Source organism: Acomys russatus, chromosome 22 (assembly GCF_903995435.1).
Source record: "Acomys russatus chromosome 22, mAcoRus1.1, whole genome shotgun sequence".
NCBI classification, from domain to species: Eukaryota; Metazoa; Chordata; class Mammalia; order Rodentia; family Muridae; genus Acomys; species Acomys russatus.
The window spans coordinates 59,289,251-59,310,787 of record NC_067158.1 but is presented as its reverse complement, the minus strand read 5'-3'; the positions used below and the strand labels follow the sequence as shown (position 1 = coordinate 59,310,787).

The 21,537-nt window shown below is 39.9% G+C and overlaps 1 protein-coding gene across 3 annotated transcripts in view; it reads left to right on the top strand.

The window, feature by feature from the left end:
• Window positions 1–3,412: 3,412 nt before the first annotated feature.
• Gabra4 (gamma-aminobutyric acid type A receptor subunit alpha4) overlaps window positions 3,413–21,537 on the top strand; it is a 75,921-nt gene continuing 57,796 nt past the window's right edge. Inside the window, exons 1-5 of one of the 3 annotated variants that reach the window (XM_051164812.1) lie at window positions 3,434–4,001; window positions 4,425–4,543; window positions 19,022–19,089; window positions 20,096–20,316; window positions 20,479–20,561. In XM_051164812.1, coding sequence (XP_051020769.1) covers window positions 3,916–4,001; window positions 4,425–4,543; window positions 19,022–19,089; window positions 20,096–20,316; window positions 20,479–20,561 — 577 coding nt within the window. In that variant the 5' untranslated portion in view covers window positions 3,434–3,915. Of the gene's footprint in view, window positions 4,002–4,424; window positions 4,544–19,021; window positions 19,090–20,095; window positions 20,317–20,478; window positions 20,562–21,537 lie in introns of all 3 variants that reach the window. The other 2 variants (XM_051164810.1, XM_051164811.1) reach the window with 2 other exon arrangements.

Sequence of the window (21,537 nt, the reverse complement as noted above, 5' to 3'; positions counted from 1 at the left end):
CAAAACAACAACAGAAAGCCTCAGCAAATACTGAACACTCAAATCTTTGCCACTGCCTCTGGAAAATGCTAACATTTTTCTTATTTGCGTCAGATATGTTTTTCTTTTTCCTCACTGAAACAAGGCATTGCATAGTCAAAGCAGGCAAAGATCCTCATCTTTATTCATTCTTCTTTTCTTTCACAGATATTTACTATCTAAAATTTTATGTTTTTTTCTTTTCATGTAAATTTTCTCAAGTGCCTAGATTTATGCCCATGAACTACTCAGTGTTACTTTTCACTTTACTTGTTTTAAATGAATATCTTCTTGAAAGTTTTTTTATATCATCTATTTTGCATACATTATGCCAAATATCTCTTGGTAAATGGATAGGTAGATAGACAGGTAGATAGATGTGATCTTCTTTATTTTAATTGCTATAGAAGTATAGATTTTGCTTTGAGCATGCTCCACAATGGTTTGTATGTTTACAACTTGGTCCCCAGTGTCATGAGAGTGGCAAAACCTTTAAAAGGCAGAAGCCTACTCCAAAACACAGGTTATTTGAGGCTTTCTCTTTCAAAGAGATTCATGAAATTTTTGTAGGAATCTGGTAAGGGTGGTGAAAAAATAAGCCTAAGACTGGCTGTCCTCAGTTTGTTTTGGCTTCCTGTCACATGTGACTTGCCCCTTTCCTAAGCTTCCACTAGGATACCATTCACCACCTTGCAATGGAGCAAACAGGGTCCTTACTAGAGCCAAGGCTATGCTACCCTGATTTTAAGTCTCCAGAGCTATAAGCTAGATTAAATTGAGACAATTTGTTATATCATAATGCTCTATGTCCACTGCCACACAGTTCCTCATTTATTTCCCCACTAAATACTGATTTGCTTATAATCTTCTCCTATTAACAATTAAAAAACACTCTACATGCTTTCTTATGAAATAATTAGGGTACTTTAATGGTCCTTGAAATAGGTACGAGATTTCTTAGTATAGTGACTTGGCAACAACTTCAATTTTTTTTCAGCATCTGTGGATGATGCTTAAAAATTTCCCCACTAGCTACTGCCAGTTGACACTGAGTTATACATAACATGATAACTGCTTTCTTCAGAAACTTGGACATGTACTTCTACACCACATGGATTTATTAACACAGTTAAGGGAATCCTCATTCTAAGAGTTAGTACTCTGTAAAAACCATATAGAATATTTACACACAAATAATTACAGATTTTTGGTGTAGTTCTGTGATGGGTTTAATGACAGTGTCCTCCACCGACTCTAGCATTTGAATATTTGGTACCAAGTTGGAGGTGTTTGGGATGTTTAGGAGGAAGTATGTCACAGGGGGTGGGTTTAAGTGTCTAGAGACATGACATTTCAGTTGTTTCTCCCTCCCTCTGCTTCTTCCTAGAGGTTCAAGATGTAAGCTCTTAGCTTCCTGCTCCAGCTGCCCTGCCTCTACATTGCCACCATTCTAAGCCCCTGGAATTGTAGTGCACATAAACTCAGCCTTCTGTAAATTGTCCCATCATGGTGTTTTATAAAAGTAACCAGCACAACACCATCTATGCCTACTGTGAACCCATTTAATTACTCAGGTTCCAGCAAAACATGTGTCCTCTGTTAGTAGCCATTTATGGAATGGCAGACAGACTAGTTAGTGATTCCGCTGAAGTTCACTGGCCTTTAAAATATATTCTTCCTATTCCCTGGAAAACATCAGATTTTCAAATGAATAGAAAGTTTGTATTGGAAATAGGATGTTTCCTACTAAAAGACTGAGGGAAGTTAGAGAGCATTAGCACAAAAGTGAGGTGACAGTGCCCAACCCAATTAAAGATAAGTACGCGATCTATTTAGTAATTCAAATTCCCCAAGAACGTTGACTTTGTAAATTCCATGTGCAGATATTGCTCAGGTAGGATGCAGACACTGCCCAACATTTATTTCTTTTTCAAATAATCACACTAAAACAACTAAGCCTGTGACAAGTATATGACCAAAATAATTGCTTGTATAAGAGTGTCCACTGATATCATGAAATGTTTGTGGCTTAGAGTCTGTTAAAGTCCCCGGATTAGGGGGCAGTCCTACAGGCTAGCTGAGATGTGACACAACTATTATAGAAATGACTAGGAAATGAACTACTGCGTGGTCTGGCAATCCACTGCTGGTCAATGGATACTACAGCAACAACACAGTGAGCATTGTATTTATGATACACAATGTGTGGGCACAACGCTTTCATGGCACGTTTGTGGTATACAGGGATTCATTCGCTGTTTTCCTAAAAGAAAGCATTTAAATTTCACCAGAATTGGTAAGATAGATCTCTGACTAAGGACGTCACTGATAATTTGTCCAGTCATATTTATTGATGTGCTATGCACCCTGTGCTGTAACAAGAGATAAACGCAGAGGAAGGACAACACTCAGCATGAGTTTCAGTCACCAGGAGAAGTATGTCAGGTGGGGAATTGTGGGGGTCTAATACATTTCAAAAGGCAGCCTTGCAAATGCAGACTCCCCTCTGCAGGCACTGTTCTGCCTTCCTTTGGAAAGAAAAAAATATTAAGCGTTGAATCAATTCTGCAACCCCCCCCCCCCCTTGGGCGCCTTTCTAATTTTTCTATATGCTAGGACCACACTAGTCAGTTATTAGCATTGTGAATAGAACACAAGCTGTGTCGGGTTCCACAGACCCAATATTATGGAAGTTACTTAGTTTATATAGAAATAGTCCTGTGCATCGTATTAATATAAAGGGCACCCCCCTCAATTAATTAGTGTTTTTTAAAGGCCTGTTTTAAATATTCATTTTTATTCCATAAACCATTAAAGGTATTCTGCTTTGGTGTTTCCCCCCCTCCTTCCCTCTCTCTTCCCCCCTCCCTTCAACCTACCTTCTTTCCCTCCAACCCTCTCACCCTTTTTCCCTCCATCCTTCCATGCCCCCATCCCCCCTCCCTCTCTTTCTTTCCTACCTAACCACCTTAGTCTCCTTCATAAAGCAACCGACTTCTGGAATTCAATCAGTTCCATTCTGAAAGAGAAGTGTTTTTAAGGAGTTTCAGGTCTCTATGCCTGTAGCTCCTAGGTAGAGTGACAAGGGGGAGGTCTGAGTGTGTGCCGAATGATGTAAAACAAAGTAAAGACATTTGTTATCCCTGAAACAGTATCTCCACACATGCCTTGACAGTATTCTCCAGTAACTTCTCAAAAGTTTGGCAGAAGTCCACCCAGGTTCGTAGGAAAAATCAGGCAGCCCATCTTCCTGGCCCCTAAAAGCTAGCCCCAAAGGCTGTTGTTCCCACAAGTGTTCTCTCTTCCTCACTCCCTCCCACCGCCACGCCCCGCAATTCCTGTCATCCCGCCCTTTCTCCACCTACGTCCTCCGCAGTGGGCACAGGCAAGTCTTCATACAACCTATGAGAAAGGAGCTTCATTGTTTCCAGCCAAAAACCATGGTGAAGGGAGGAGGATCAGCAGAAAGAAAAGATGTCAGCCGCGTCCTGTGGCAGAGGACCCGCTTGGGGTTATGGAATCGCTGACTCTGGAGCAGAGACGAAGGACCTTGAGTAGTGTCCCCTGAGTTACAGGTTGGAATAAACTTGCCTAGCTTCGCGTGCTAGGAGCTCCCAAGTTCATCCGCGAGCAGGCTCGACAAGATGCAGAGCTGAGCGCTGGGCTCCTGCTGGCACTGGGCGCAAGCGGCGAGGGAGGGGGCGGGCGCGCAGGTCCCGCCTCCCCTGGCCGCGTGCACACACACGCCCACCGCGGCTATGCTGGTGGAGCGCGGGCGAGTGTGAGCGCGAATGTGCGCACGCCGCGGGAGCCACTCTGCCCTCTCCTCGCACCCTGCACAGGGCATCTCGAGAGCCTGGAAACGTGAACAGGCTTAAAGTATGGCATGTTGCAAAGATGGTTTCTGTCCAGAAGGTACCCGCGATTGCGCTGTGCTCCGGGGTCAGCCTCGCCCTCCTGCACGTCCTGTGCCTGGCGGCTTGGTGAGTTCTGGAGGGGGGTCTTAGGGTATACGGCGTGCATGGGAAAGGTGGACAAGTGTCCAGATCTACAGCACCCCTCTGGCCACTCATCTTTCCCTGAGTGAACCACATCTTCCTGTCTTTAGTGTTCCATGGGCTGAAGCCAAGCTTCCCTTGACCTAATAGACTGGGAGAGCACTGGAAAGTCGGGTTCAGGAAGCTTGGTGCTAGGGTACATGCTGCCTGGGGGCACTTGCAATCTGGGGGTGCGTGCTGGCAAGGGGTACTATTTTCCTGACCATTTCGGTTCTTCACATCCCAACCCCCAACCCTCCTTTAGCTTAAGGCCAGCCACTCTTTCCCTAGAAGGCAACCCTTTTCCACCTGTTCTCAGATCCATTCTTAAAATAGTCTTTTCCACCCCCGTTATTTTTGCACTTGCAGTTTAAACGAATCCCCAGGACAGAACTCAAAGGACGAGAAATTGTGCCCGGAAAATTTTACCCGTATCCTGGACAGTTTGCTGGATGGTTATGACAACAGGCTGCGTCCTGGATTTGGGGGTACGGATTGTTTCAAAACATGCAAGTGTGCTCTGTCTGTCCGTCTCTGGTCTGCCTGTCTATTTTGTGGAAATATCATTAGGTATGCCTCACGTGCAAAAATGAAAACCAGTCATTCTCCTGAGCGCCTCCCCCACCCCTTTCTCTTTTCCTCTCCTTAGAGAGACCTATGACAAGAAGACCGCCTCCACCCGTACTTTCCCATCTCCCCGCCCCCTCAGGAGCTTGGCCTCCCCCACACTAATTACCTCTTGAGACCTGACTGCAGGGTGGGGGAGGCTGGGAAGTAAAAAATGAACTCAGAGCTGCTGCACTGTGACTGCCTGGCTTCTCTGAGCCTGAGCACTTTATATCTGTCCACTTTGCCCATGTACATTGTTGCTCCAGAGGCAGGTGTGTGTGTGTGTGTGTGTGTGTGTGTGTGTGTGTGTGTGTGTGTGTGTGTGTGTGTGTGTGTGTCTTTCTCTGCCAGAGGTTCACCCTGTGTTCTGCCCAGGACAGGAATCTGGGGCACAAAGCTGAAGCTGGCTCCTCTGCTGGGGAGCCCAGTCCTTTCCAGCTGTCTTCTCACTTTGTTTGTGGAGCTGGTTTTCTGGTTTTCTCTAATACTTCAGAGGTGATTGGCTTTATTTCCTCCTTCAGTCCATACCAGTAGAGTGTGTAATAGAGACATGTGTTCACAGCACTTTTGGTTTCATACCATATTTCCTTTCCATACTCAATGGGTATCTATATGGCAAGCTACTGCTAGGCACTGGGTGCATCAAAATCAGATAGAATTCATCTCAGGCAGCCTATTAGTCTGGTTCATCAAGGAGGAGTGACTTGCTGAGAACCTGCTTGGCTTATTTTGCTCTTCTGAATGCAAAGTCCCTTGCTCTTTCTTCTGTAAATGAGTTAAACAAGAAGGCCTCTGACCTAAAGTAGCCAGTATTCTTGCACTGATAGAACAATGTCAACCATTATTGTTGTGCTTGTTTAGCTAATTTCAACTAGATTGGCATTCCACGTACATTACTCTTAACTCTCACAGCTGCTCCAAAAAGCTGTTGCTATCCCCACTTGACGGGTTTGGAAAGTTAGTCTGGTTTCACTTGAGTTTACGGACTTGAACCCTGGTGGCATTTTGTAATCACAGGACAACACTGAGATGTCGCACCCGGAGTGGTGTGATGAGTAAAAGGTGAACTTAAAGCACAGGGAACTGTGCTCTCTGCCTTCAACTGAGGCTGTGGAGGAGGGAGAGAGTGGGAGAACAGATAAAATAGAATCCTGGAGTGGAGAACACATGGGGTATGAGATAGAAGGAGTGTGGACTGAGTGAGAAATAATTATGGGATAGAATTTGATAGAATGGGGTGAGGACAAGACAGATGGGGACACTAAAGACACGGGAGGATTTGGATGGGGCACATAACACACTAGTAATAGACTGAGATCTGGTTTCCTGCATTCCAACTTACTTCTTCTCTAGATTTTATGGCAAAACTTCTATAGAGGGGATCCCTTTGGTTCTCTGTGTCCTGACAGTGATAAAGATGGATGGGAAAGATGGAAGTCTCTCCACGTTGGTTCCATGTTGCTTCTTCAGGTATAGGTTGCCCACACTACATGCAAATCTGAAAAGAGACTTCATTAGAGAAGTGAATCATTTGTCAAAGTATGAGCTCTCATAAGTGACTAGGAAATTATCATTTTAGACCAAAAATAGTTTTGTGAAGAAGTCTCTGGATAATGTGACACCACTTGAATCTACATAACATCAATGAAAGAGGCTTTATTTTCCCAGAAAGGGTTTTAAACTCACATCTCAAATACAAAAGTAGGGAAAATATAACTCATATGTACCTTAAATATTCATAAATGAAAGCACAATTTATAACTGGATCTATATGACTTTATTAGTATGTGTTGAAAGTAAAAATATGTTCTCTTGGCTGTGAGACAACTTATAAAAATGAAGAAAGTAATCTACTTCACAGTAGCATTTTTACCATGTACTATCTCCCATAACACTGGGTAGACCATAATACCAGTGCTAGATTTGGGTCAACTATAAGGCTGATAGTGTCTTAAGGCCTCCATCAGCCATTTCACTTGGCATTGCTGAGTGGGCTGAATCATTGGCCTGGCCATTGTTTTAAGCCATTTGGGGGCAGAGGTGCAGTTATCCTGCTTTGAGTCTTAGCAGGTAATTAATTACCAACGAAGTTACCACAAAAGCACAATGTTAGGGATGTTTTCCACTCCACTCATAGATACTTGTGGTGAGATGAATAACTTTTCAGAAATGGGCCATTCTCTGTAAGCACATAGCATTCCAAATCGGATGGAAGGATGAGAATTATCACCTGCAGGACATGAATTATCTGTTTACATGAACACTTAATTGTGAAATGCTGAATGTAAAAGGAAGCATTACTGTCATCACATAATTCTATATGCACAACTTTCACCTCTTCTATGACTTGACATTTTATACTTTGTGGAAAGTTTGACATTTTAAAAATAAGATGAAAACCATTCAGATTTTGACCGCAGTACACTATAAATATGGATTGACTTCCTGCTTCCTTTAATCCCATTTCTGCTCTTTGTGGGACATTTACTTTTTATCTGTTTATACAACTTAGCCGTGTTCCATTTAAAATAAAGCTGAAAGCAAAGATGTGAATTGAAATCGGATGATTTGTGACTACTCAGTAGGCCAGGCAGAGGTTGAAATAGATTTGGAAACCAAATTATGTATTTTTAACTCAGTAGCACAGCTTGCAGTGGGAGATAAAGGGAACTGGAATGGTTCTCTCTTCTTCATCCCTCCAGGAACTCCTCTCTCTTGTCTGCACATTCTCCAGCAAGGGGAAAGGTGAGAAGAGTAGAGCGCAGCTGGAATGCACTTCTGAAAGGCAGAAGTCTCTCAGCTCCTGATGAGCCAGTACCTATGATGCTGACGTGCCTAGCTCCTGCTTAGAAGTGGCACCCATATTGACGTTGTCACAGAGAAACTAGGGACTCATTCCTTCTATCTCTGGTCCACTTTGGACACAGCTGTGCGGCTTTTTAAAACTAAGTAGCTGACCACAGGAAGACAGTCTAGGGATCCTGTCTTCTCCATTTTCTACTTACCTAAGGCACACATAACAAGCCTGAAGGCACATAATGTCAAATGATCAATACTTTAAATATAGGTGGTTGCTTTAGATCTTCTTCCATAACCTTTCGCATATGGAAACAGAAGACCTCCTTCAATTTCACAAGGTTGCTCACTAGTGTAGTAGGATTTCATATTACTGGAGTTCTTCATGACCTTAAAACTATTTTCATGTACAATACTTGATAAGATTATCTAAGATAAACAGGGATGTCCAGCACAGGCAGCATGCCTGTGCTAGCAGAGAGGTTGAGAGAATTCCCGTTGAATTGTCCACAACAGCTAAAGCTACTACTTGACAAAGTCACAACTCACACCACTTCATCAAGTCTTCAGTCAAGACAGCTGGTGATATGCCCATTTCTGAAGCATCCTTGCATAGTACCGTGTATCAAGAGTCAGGTTGTCCTGAGCATTACTCTTGTTACTTGGTTAAGGACAAATAAGCAGTTATAACATCCAAAGGAGAAAAAAATAAGAACTTGTCTATCACAGACTTTTATTACTATTTAAAATGGAGGAGTGAGCATGGAAACTCATATTCAGTTGGGTGAACTCTGACACAAACCTAACTGTTCTTGTGAAGTTTGTAGACAGTCTATGTCTCAATCTGAGGTTCCTGTGTCATGTGCTAGATTTAATTGAATGTCAAACTGTAATTAATGATCATTGATTAATTTGTTATACCAGTGTGCAACTACAGTATTAAATAGAAGGAGTAATGTGCAGTTCCTAAGACAGGATTTGGCACCAAAATTGGTCCTCATGGACTTTACCTCTATGCAATACAAAGAGATGAAAGTAGCAAAGATCAAATAAGTAACTGATAATGTGGAAGAATAATTTAGTAGCATCAAGAGAGAAAGTGGGAAAGAAAAACTAGTCTACATAGAAATGACGGCCAATACAATCCTTCAAATTGATAGCAAATGGGTGCCAGGAGGCAAAGAAGGATCGCTGGGCAAGGAAATCACCAACAAAACCAAACTAACTCACCAAACAAAAAACACAATGTGAAAACGTGGACAGTAGAGCTGTGTGATTCTGAGAATGGAAGGTTTCTGGTACCCTTCCTGTTTGAAAGTAAGGCCAGGAATATTAGAGTAATAGATCGAGATAGTAAGCAGAAGACAGGTCACAAAAGGCGTGTGGGGGCTTCTATAAAGGGTTCTGGATGATTCTCTTAGTAAACATGGGAGCCACTGGAGTTCTTTAGGTGAAGCATTAATTTACCATGACCTAGGTAGCAAAAGGACCTGTCTTCCTGATGAGTAAAGAAAGGTTTAGAAACAGAAGAAACTGCATGACACATGATGAAACTTGTGTTTCAGGGTTTTGCTGCTGCTGCTGTTGCTGCTGCTGTTGTTCCTTTCCATTACATAGATGGTCTCATGGAATGACGTAGATGTAGGAAGGATGGACATAAATGGCCAAAGATAAGATATTTTGGGGATTTTAACTGCACAAAAATGATACATTTAATATGAATGATCAAGGAAAGTAAAAATAGTCCCATGGTTTCTATTCTGAGAATTTGAACAAGTGTGGTGTTTAAAGTTATGGGTACTGTCCAAGTTTCCTCTCAAGCTCACTTGCTAGTAGAAGAGGGAGGAAACTGAGACATAAAACAAGTGAACTGTGCAGTACGTCTGGTGACTGTGACTATAAAGCAAGGGTGGTGGTGGTTTTAACTCCACAGTTAGGGAGGGTTTGTTGGTAAGGTGACAGCTGAACATTGGTCACAGAGGGATAAGAACATATGGCCCATCTCGCGTGGGGGCTTCTGGTGAGTAGGAAAGTTAGGGGCAATCCCGTGAAGTCTGGAAGTCATGCGGACTGGTGCAGTGCAGATGAAATTGCTGATGAAGGGGCAATAGCAAAAAAAAAAAAAAAAAAAAAAAAAAATGAGGTTGTATAAAGTTTTGAAGGGAGATATGTAGACTTTGCATTTATTCCAAGTCAGACCAGAAATGACTAGAGGGATTTTATCAGGGGCAGATGCTGGATTGTTGAGTTTTTAAAAGGCTCACCAGGAATGCTGTGTTAAGCACAAAAACATGTATGGCTTGGAGTTTTTCACACTCAATCAGGTTGCATATGATTAACACTTTGTTCAAACAAGTGGCAGAATGATCTGTGGATCTAAGACTTGGTTGTCTTCTTATGCTTTGTTTTTTAAGATGAAGGATGACAGTTATAATGCAGGGTTTGTGAGAAATAAAAGAAATGAGACTGAGTAAAGTTTTGACTTGAATATCTAAAGGAATACAACCATCAGCATGATAGTAGAAACCCTTTAGAGGCATGGATAAATGACTTACATGCACATTTAATAAATTCATGCTTCCTAAATACCAAAGCGAGTGTCTTGGAACTGAGTGGAACTATGGATGTCAACACACATGGTATTTCAGTTCTTAAGACCACAGAGGTTCCAAGAGATTAAAGATGATAGAGAAAATGCACAAATACTGAGCTCTGAATGACTCTAATGTTAAGAGGCATGGAACTAGGAGGAGTGATTTCTGCCCAGGAAGTCTGAGCAGGAATAGTCTGTGATTGGTTAGTAGGAGAATTAGAAGGTTTGCGCAATTTATGAAAAATGATAGTTTTCAATGAACAGATCAATAGAGACAGGAACTTAAATTGACAACTAGATTTAGGATGTGTGTGACTTAGGTGACTTTGATAAAAACATTTTTTGGTATGGTAGGCATGGGTAAAGTGTGTATGTGTGTGTGTGTGTGTGTGTGTGTGTGTGTGCGTGAGAGAGAGAGAGAGAGAGAGAGAGAGAGAGAGAGAGAGAGAGAGAGAGGAGAGGGAACATGCATTTACTTGGAGTATTTGTACAAATGAATAGAAAAATGGTGAATGCTTTTTAAAAACCTTTGGCAAAAGATATACTCACTGATTGTTACTTTGAGGGTTCAGGCTAAAATACAACATAAGATATTAGTGCATTTCATGAAATAGAACTTAGATTTAAAAATGGGAGAGGAATCATAGCTCTTAAAGTTGGTGAGAACAATGGACTTGTTAGGGGTAAACTAAAGGTACCAACAAAAAATTCAGTGAATCAGAGTACAGCAGAGGCTAAAGGGGACAGAAAGAAGGTTTGGGGCAGTATGTACTGATTTCTTCCCAGAAATATAAATATGGAAAGGGTATTTTTAAACAATGTGGAAAGAAATATTTGGAATATATGGAAAGCTACTCTTTTAAGATTAGAAATATCAAATTCTTTTTGTATTATTGGTAAAATAGATCCATATTGGAATGGAGAGAAGGGGCATATGGAAGAAAGATCAGTTAACCCAAGTTTTTAAGAAAACAAACACACTAGTGCTATCAGATTTTTACATTTTCTTTGGAATAAGAACATACAACTGGGGCCTAGAGAGATGGCTCAGTGGTTAAGAGCACTGCCTGCTCTTCCAGAGGTCCTGAGTTCAATTCCCAGCAACCACATGGTGGCTCACAACCATCTATAATGTAATCTGATGGCCTCTTCTGCAATAAAAAAGAGCATAAAACTGCATTTGGTATTTTCTGAAACAGGTCATATCAAATATAGATAATAGGGTATTAGTAAATTGCTGTGGTTTTAGGTAAAGCTTGAATGGGTCTTCAGATTTTATATAAAAACCTTTTAGCTCGCATTTGTATATCATTAAATATTGTTGCCTTATATTCTAGGTGTTTAAAAATATATTTATTTTAAGATACCTTAGGTACACACACGATGACATTTGTTTAATAATACATTTCTATAACCCATATATAGCTGTCTCTCCATACACCCATCCATTTATTTACTAAGGTATAATAACCATGCCAATTAGCCAGCACTTAAAGAGCAGACCTTAACAGGAAGTTGCAGTTTATTATATATTTCTTCAATGCTATCATCATATTTAATCTTTCCCCATCCTGTTATTCTGTGGCTTCATTTCAAAGCGTTTCTCTAATGGGTGTTTTAGGTTATCTATATTTTTAAAGTATAGTTAAAACATGTGTCTTTAAGTTGATATACATAAACTTTTGCCTTAGACTTAATGATGCATTGTTAAAATTCATTCTTTTTGTTGCATAGTGCTATTGGTCTTCATTCATTTGTTATGTGATGCTCGCATTGCATACGAAGTGGCTTATTCATCTGTTCTGTTGGCAGTAGGGTTTTCTTTCTTTCTTTCTTTCTTTCTTTCTTTCTTTCTTTTTTTTTTTCTTCACTTGTTTCCAAGATTGTATTGCTGTGAATATTCTGGCCCAAATTTCCTGCTGTAAATGTGCAAGAGTTTCTTTTGCGTGTATATCAAGGAGTGGATTATTCTGGATCTTAGTGTAAGTGGGAGTTCAACTTGAAGATGTAATGCCAAACTGTTTCTCCATGGTGAGTTTACAAAATTAAACTCCCTTTTACAATGAGCATAAATTCTGGATCCACATATATTTTAGTACTGGGAAAGTAAGTGTGGTGTGTGTGTGTGTGTGTGTGTGTGTGTGTGTGTGTGTGTGCGTCCATGAAAATGTTTAAAATGGCATCTTATTTCTAGAAAATTTTAATATTCATTATTTCCATCATGCTTCAATATCATTGAACATCTTTTAAAATCTTTATTGGCTTCAGGATTCTTTATTTTATAAGTGTCTTGTTTTTATGTTTTTTTATTCATACTGTGTCTAGCTTTTTACTTCTGTTATAGAAGGCTTTAGCTGTTGACAAAGTAGGAGAATATTGCTAGATGGATCCTAAAATGTAGAAGGCAGTGATTTTTAATGTCTTCTAAGGCAAGGAAGCTTCTAGAACTCTGCTTGTTGATGAAATCACCAGGTATCTGTTGTCTTTGTTTAATATCCAGTCAATGTGATAGCTCCATATCTTTTTTTAAGGCAAGCACAATTAGCAATCTCTTTATAATTTTCCTGAGAATTTCCTGTTGCTGCCGTTGTTTCTGCCTAAGCTCTTGAAGTCTTTTTAGTTTTGGATATCGAGACACTTTGTAAGATGTATGTGTGTGTGATGTGAACGGCTGAAAGGCAGGAATGTTTTTTAGGGGCATAGCTGAGGAAAACTAGGATTGACTAGTCTTCATATCAGTAAAACAGGTTTTATTTTATGGTGTGGCTGCAACCCCGTTGTTAGCGATAAAGTTAGGAAGTGATATCCTTTAACCAGCTCTTTGGCTGTTGAGTAGATTGTGGGAGAGTGTCTGATACTTCCTTAATTGCCTTTCCAGCCAGCTAATTACATAGGACCATTTCTCTGAATTTAATATTAGCACTCTTGTCTGACTGACACTTAATGAAGATCAATCTCTTTGCCCAGAGACTCTCAGGGTCAAAAGTATCAGCTCACAGAAAGAGTTCAAAAGGTATTTTTAAAAATCCCCATTACTAACAAATTAGAATTTTTGAGAAAAAATGTCTTTGATGCTCCCCAAATACTTCTACAATTATGGGAAGAATATTTCCAAGCTCAAATTGTCTACTTTCTATGCAATTATTCACCTTGCAAGGTTGATTTGAACATCCTAAACAGTAGTATTCAAGGAAGTGTCTCTAAGAATTAATCTTAATTGCATATCTACCATTATACATTGACAACTGACTTATTAGTATTGCATTTCAGGTGGCAGATTAGTTCTATGGATGAATACTAATATAAATCAGTGTTAACTGGGAACTGTTTTAGCTTAGTGCACACAGCACTTAAGTCTCTAGAAGCATTGAAAAATTATTACTGATAATATTCGAAACACTATAAAACAGCGCCTCATTTTTACAAAGCACTGTTATAGTTTGGGATTTGAAAGGGACTGAGATTTTATGTCAACTATTAATGTCGAAAAGGCAAGAAATCAAGAAATTAAACACCAACAAACCAAATAAACAGAATTCTCAGCAGAGGAATATAAAATGGCTGACAAACACTTAAAGATATGCTCAACATCATTTGTCATCAGGGAAATGCAAATAAAAACAGCTCTGAGATTCCATCTAATACCTGTCAGAATGGCTAAGATCAAAAACTCAAGTGACAGCACATGCTGGCACGGATGTGGAACAATTCTCCTCCATTGCTGCTGGGAGTGCAAACTTGTACAACCATTTAGGGAATCAATCTCGTGCTTTCTCAGCAAACTGTCACTAACTCTACCTCATGACACAGCTTTACCACTCCTGGCAATATACTCACCCACTAACCAGACAGGACTCCTAGTGGAGGGAGGGGAACACCAACCCACCCACAGAAACTTTGCCCCAATATTTATCCTGCCTATAAGAAGTGCAGTGATAAAGACAGAGCAGAGATTGAAGGAATGTCCAACCAATGCCTGGCTCAACCTGAGGTACACTCCATGGGAGAAAGCCAACTCCTGATACCATTAAGGACATTGTTGTGCTTGCAGACAGGAGCTTAGCATAGCTGTTTTCTTTCTTTTTCACTTTTCAAGACAGAGTTTCTCTGTGTAACTTGGCTGTCCTGGACTCCCTTTATAGGTCAGGCTGGCTTCAAACTCACAAGGGCCCACCTGCCTCTGCCCCCTGAGTCCTGGGATTAAAGGCTTGTGCCACCACATCTGGTTGCATAGTTGTTTTCTGAGAGGCTCCACCAGCACCAGATGGAACAGATGCTGAGACTCCCACCCAAACATTGGTCTGAGCACAGAGAGCCCTGTGGAAGAGTGAGGAGAAAGGTAGAAGGACCTAGAGGGGACAGGAGCTCCACAAGAAGACCAACAGTGGCAACTAATCTAGGCCATAGGGGCTTGAAGAGACTGAAGCAACCAACCAAAAAAACATGCATGGACTGGACGTAGCCCCCATATATATATATATATCAGATAGGCAGCTTGGTCTTCTTGTGGGTCCCCTAGTAAATGGAACAGGGGCTGTCTCTGACAAGGATTCTGTTGTCTGCTTTTCTATCATTTCCCCCTGCAAGGGTTGCCTTGCCAGATCATTGTGGAAGAGGATGTGTTTAGCTCTAATGTGAATGATGTGCTGTGGTGAGTTGGTTGTGGTGGGGCTCTTGTTTTCTGAGGGGTAGGAGAAGAGAGATAGGGGGAAGTGGGAGACAGGATGGAGCCAGAATAGAGGAGAGAGGGGGCTATGATTTGAATGTAAAGTGAATAAATAAATTAATTTAAAATGAAAAAGCAAATTCAAGGAGTCTGAAGCAGGACACAACGCATCACAAGAGGGACATGTGACTTGTCAGGGAGAGTTACATCCTGTGATCAGGATGTAAAATGAATAAATAAATAAATGGAACAAAGAGAAAAGAGCTAAAAAAAAAAAAAAACCTATCACCACCAACAAAATATAATTTACAGTCTATCATTGAACACAGGGCATGTACATATAGCTGGATTCATAGTCACGATAGTGTAATATACTTCCATATTTAGTTAAATGACAACTAATTAATTATTTTATGACATAATATAATGCAGTAAAGCTAGAACACATCTTGGAGGCCATGAGGAAGAGTTAGAATTCTATCTTACACTCTGCGAACCCAGTTTCCAGATCTATACAATTCTCATGGTAACAAGAGCAGCACCTTCGGAGGTAAAGATGAACTGTCCTGTGAAATAAATTTACATTATAATTAGTTCTTTGCTTATTGTACCTTGATTTAAAAACTACCTCTGTAAGCTACTGAACACAATACAAGCCATCCAATTTGTCCACTTTCTATCTTTATTCCGTAGTCTGGTCCCGTACCTTGACAGCCTCTTATATTTTAACAGCCTCTTATGTGGACCCTTTTCTGCCCTTTGCCTCTCTATAACTTATTTTCCATTCAGAAGCCCGTGTGATTTTTTTTTTTTAGAAATATGTAGTTCAATCATATCTCTTTTTCTTCAATCTTTAGATGGTTTGCCAGTACGTATAGGGTACAAATTAAACTTCTTACTGCAGCCTTCATTTATACCAGAGCTAAACTGAATAGGAGAGGGGGAAAATCCAGGGACAGATTATAAGGAAAATGCTCTCTTATATGCTCAGTTTTTTTTTTTTTTTTTGCAGGGCCACCTTAACAAAGTACTACAGACTAGTATCTTAATCAGCAGAGATTAATTTCTTCATAAATCCCAAGGCATCAAAGCATCAGCAAGCTTGGTTTGCTGTCGTAGAGAAAGCCTTTCCTTTGTGTCTGTATATAGTGTTTATGTTCTAATCTTTTTTTTTATAAAGCCACCAGTCAATCATATTAGAGTAGGTACCTTTAAAAAGACATCTTCTTAATGCAATTACATTTGTAGAGCACTATCTCCCAAAATAGTCATTAGAAGGTACTGAGAGTTAGAACTTTAACATGTGAATGGGAGAGGAGTTTAACAGTCTACAGAAATCTTCCTTTTAGTCTCCATGCTATTCCCTGGCATTCTGCAAGTCCCATTGCTTGTGGTTTAAACAGTATTCACTGTAGCTTGTGTTATAGATGTGTGGCTCAAAAGGTGCCATTTTCTTAATGGGCTCAGGAACGGTAGGTTCTCTGTCCTTGGCACCCTGGTTTAATTTCTTTTAGTGGCTTCAGTTTCTTATCAGTGCCCTGCATTGCTTTGTCCCGCTGGTCTCTCATCTAGTCCTGGAAAACAGTAAGACCTTTATTGCCTGCTGTTGTCCCAGCTCTTCCAATAGTTAATGTATACCCTCCAGGACTAGTTTGAACATCAATGCTTTGAAGAGGCAGTTCTGAGCACAACCCTGAAATTGCTCTCCCAGCCTCTTCTTTTTCTACCTGCCTGCACTCCATCCCAAAGTAACAGTCCCCTGCCATCTCATTTGTTTCATTGCTGCTTAATCTCTTACTTTCCTGGCAGCAATGGTGAGTTCTTGAGGCAGGGAATTCCTCTGGAACCTGGGATGGAGCTGGTGCTCATGCAAATATTTATTGAATGGATGTCCTAGAAATTTTCTTTTCCAGTCGCCTGCATTTAGAACCTCACTCGATCTCAAAGCACAATATAATCTTATATAGCAAATGCCAGACAATGTCATGCACAAAATCTGAGTTTATAATTTCGAACACAGAACAGTATTTTGGAACTGTTGCAAAATTAGTAGACTTTAGGTAGATAAGAATTTATAAATTTATCTTATTATCATAGGATGATTACAGCCACAGACTTAGCATACGCTCACACAATTTACAATACATTAATAAGGAAAAATACTATCCTGTCTGCCCCTGCCACACTGACTATCTCGGCACACCTATGGTTTCATGGTTTCATAGGAAACTAGCAGAAATACAGTATACAAAACAGCATGCGTGGGTATTTGTAAACAACAGTAAAGTGAAGTGGTTTTTTGTTTTTGTTTTTGTTTTTTTTTAACTTTCTAGCAAATTGCAAATTGTCAGGTCCAAACTTGTTCCTACTAAGTCAGCAGATCTTGGGGTTTGTCCAATAATCTGCACTTAACCAACCTGTCTAGGTGACTCTAGTCATATGTAAGCAACGCTACATTAAATGTACCTTCAGAGCAACTTGTGCCTTACCAGGAGTTTGGCAAAATAGCTCATTTGTCTGCATATTGTCAACCTTAATTGTTTGTATGAGCCTTTCTCCCCCAGCCCACTTGCAAGGACAGCATCTTTTCTGTTTTCCGATACCTTTTCAATTGTTTCTAAGGAAGTGACAGTGGTTTTTAAGCCAATCTGAGTGAAATTTCTATCTTCTATAGAAAGATCAAAAAGGTATAAAGTACTTGCTTTCTGGATTACCTCTTCATGGGCTAATTTGGGTTTAATGAGTTTATTATTACCATTTGTTGTTGTTGATTCTAGTTTCTCATTCAAATTGAAACTTAATTAACTTCCACTCTTTCCAAAGAGGCACATTTTATATGATGTAAAAATAAAAGCCTGTGTTACACTTTTGTCCTCATTATACTCCCAAAAGCTGTGTGTTTCTTAGGATACCTATTCCACAAATAATGTTTTCATTCTCCCTAGATCTGTCTTTGTGCAACTGACTTCAGACTCAGAGCCTTAAGTGCCACCAATTGCTCTCTGCCTTTTTTTGTTTGTTTTGGCATAAGTCCAATTTCCCAACCAGTGTCCAAGTGGTATTCTATTTTAATAGCAGATGCTGTAACATCCGTTAATAGAGCATATAGTCTCTGGCCTTTCAGCATTGTAAGCCACCGTTTAATGAAACAGTCTTCGTGAGGGCCACGATGTATATATTTTTATTGGTGGAAAAATGCTGAATTATCTATAATAAATACTGTCACAGCTGAATACATTATGAACATATTATGTTCAGGGAAACTGACTTACAGCTAATATATTTAATATTCCTTAAAATTTTCGCATTTGAAGATAGATGACAGGACTAAATTTGTACAACCATAAAGGATTGTGAGTTCAATCTAAATTAAAAAAAAATTCCCAGGTTTAAACTCTTTTCTAAACCTAGACAGTAGCAGTATTCTTTTGTCTGTTTTCTGTGTCGGTAGTGTTGGGATGATGACCCTACCTCTCCCTCTGGGCTGAACATGCATGTACTTGTTCATGATCAAGGTTTATTTAGATATTGAAGAATCTTAGTAGCCAGTGATGGCAATAAATATGGAGTGAGCTTTTGCACAAGGGAGCCACTACACTCAGCATTTCATTTGATAGAGAAAAAAAAATCTGTGAAACAGGTGTGAGTGCTGAAATCCAGTGATTAAGTAACTTGCTGAAGACCGCACAGCCAACAGGTGGCACAACATGAATCACTGTCACTGACCTAAAGACCTCGTCTTGGGTCCCAGTCACCAGTGGATGGTGTGCCTATTGTTAAAGGTGACATTAATCATTTTGGAAGTTAAGAGTATCCTCAGCTCCCCAAAGACACACTCCTTACAGCTGCTACAGCTTTGCCTCTCTTCACTCCTGTACCCTGGTGTTTCTTCCTCTGAAGAGCTCACTTCTTTCTAGAGGCCAATCAGATGATAGACTTTTAAAAAAATCACAAAGGCTGAAAGCTTTGATGTGTCTGCACTGCCTGTTATAACAGGGCCCACGGGTGATGTATCATGGTAGAAACAGGTTCTTGGTAAGTAATTGGGGTATCTATTTGGCTGTGAAGCCAACAATGTTTTTCTTTCTCTTTATTTTACTTTTGGCTTGATTTGGTTGCATTTCTAACTAAACTTTACACCTATTTTTTTTTTTTTAGAGAGATTCATTATCTCACTGAAAAGGCAAGATGCATGTAAAAACATGACATATCATATCTGTATTCGCTTTTTAATTATCTAGTCCTTCATGGCTGTAATGTTGGTAATTATTTTTTCACACCTATTTACTTCATACTTACTAGGTCCTGTTACAGAAGTGAAAACTGACATATATGTCACCAGCTTTGGACCCGTTTCTGATGTTGAAATGGTAGGTATCTGAGAAACTTTTGAGGTTTGAAGAAGAATGAGCCAGAAAAGAAGCAATTAATATTTATTACATTGTCAATCACACAAAGACATTGCTTGATTAAGCTTAAAATTCTATAAATCAAAGATTTTCAATCTGCATACTAGAGCTATCATTCTGAGCATTTACTGACTTGTAACCTTTTACAACGAAGATGTCTTTCCTTGTACTGTTTTCACAGCAAGGCCTTCTATGAAAATTACCGAGGAGGGAAAAATGAGAGATTATCACAGGTTAGGTATGAATTGATTGTGTAAAGAATATTACATTTCTAGCAGTCTCTTAATATTCCTTGCTGGCTCTGTTGCTTGTTTCCCACACTCTGCTTTTGCCCTCCCTCTTGCCTAAGGAGGTCAAAGGGCCAGAGTTTTTGAAGAAGTCCACATCCCTTCACCTATGCTCTCATATGCTAGCTAAATAGTCTTAGTAAACAAAATGACAAATCTACTTTACATTTTTCCCTTGATGCAAGGTTTCTAATGGTTTGAAACTGTGGGCTCTTTGCATAATTTTAATACACTTGTAAAAACAATATTTATCTCTCTCTTTTTAAAACAAGTTGGATTCACTTAAAGAAATGCCTGTAATTTTACGATCAATTATGTAAGGATATTTGTTACATGTTAACTGATTTTTTTTTCTCTCTGATATAAAGTAACGTGCAGCTATAATTACCTGGTGTTGGTAGTTTTTATTTAATTACAGTAATTATCCCTCAGTGACTAACATACATGATGATTTACTTTTTATGAATGCAGAAGCTGGAGGGATCAAGACGGACATTACAGAGTACATTTGCAGAGACTCTTTGTTCTGTTGATTTCAAATCATCTCTGCTTCTGTTAGGTTCTGCTGGTGTAGCCTTTGGCAGTTGGGAGAGGCTAGTGGCTAGCACCCATTGCGCCTTGTGCATGTGTGTATATGTAGTCACCTCTGACTTGACTATGTCACAAACCAATTTCCCTAGGAATACACAATGGATGTGTTCTTCAGACAGACATGGATTGACAAAAGACTAAAATATGATGGCCCCATTGAAATTTTGAGGTTGAACAATATGATGGTCACCAAAGTTTGGACCCCTGATACTTTCTTCAGGAATGGAAAGAAGTCTGTCTCACATAATATGACAGCTCCAAATAAGCTTTTTAGAATTATGAGAAATGGCACTATTTTATACACAATGAGGTAATAGATTTTTCTTTTTCCTTTTTACCCCATATCCCTACTTCTCTCTTCCTTCCAGTCATGCTTTTCCTGTCCTTCTTGCTTTTATCTCTTTGTTTGGGAATCTGTAATACTAATTTTAAGAGAGGGCTGATTTTACTTACTTGCATTTTTCCCTAATAGACTCACCATAAGTGCGGAGTGTCCCATGAGGCTGGTGGATTTTCCTATGGATGGTCATGCCTGCCCTTTGAAATTTGGGAGTTGTAAGTTACAGTAAAAGTATTATTCAACTTTCTGATTATGCTATTCAACCTCATATTTACATATATGTGCAATTTTAATTATCAAGTATTTAAATCTTCATCTCTGAGAAAAATTGTGCAAGGCTTGAGTTTTGGGAAACTATTCATTTTTAAAATACGACATGATATCCCAAACCAAGCCTTATTTTCATAGATGGTCATGGAAGAATCAGTCATAACTAATAAGCCTGTGGACAGTTTTGAAACTCAGGGATTCAAGGACAGTTTGTCTGAGTCAGAAGTGTATAACAGAAAGTACATTGTGAAGGGGTATGCTTGTGAAGGGGGTTTGGGAAAAGGGGAAGGAAGTTTTATACTTTTTTGAAATTACCTGAGTTAAACTTCATAGGCAGCACTGTTAGTGATAGCAGCTGAGCTATCACAAATGTCTAGCTGAGGTGGGGTATGCGAGTCAGTGAGAGGTACCGTTGACTGTATTAGGAGTGCAATTTATTCTAAAACCTGGGGAAGGTTTTGAAAGGTTCTTACAAAGGGATGTGTCCTCTTTTCACATCTTTTCCTGTGGAGAATGGCCTAGAGACAAGCTGGAGTGGAAGCACGGGAGATCTGGTGTCTGCCGCTGATTTTGTGCAATCAAACATGGCGATGGGTTAGACACAAAAGGAGCAAATGTGAAGTGGATGTGTTGGGAAGATTAGGCAGAGATGGAGGCAAGAGGAGGACGTGAGTGGGCAGTAGGGACTATGAGGCTCCTTTCCTCAAGCGCCTTTCTCTGGGATGGCAACAAAATGTGATTGCTCTTGTAAGGTCTGCTTCCAACATTCGACTCAATCAGAACCTACCAAAAATAGATGCTGGCTTTTACTATTGCTCCAGACTCCCTGTCTCACTGATTGTGAAACCGGTGCCTGCTGCTCTCATTGCTCATTGCTTGGCTTAATGAGAATCGGCAGTCACCATTCTTTTTATAACCCCA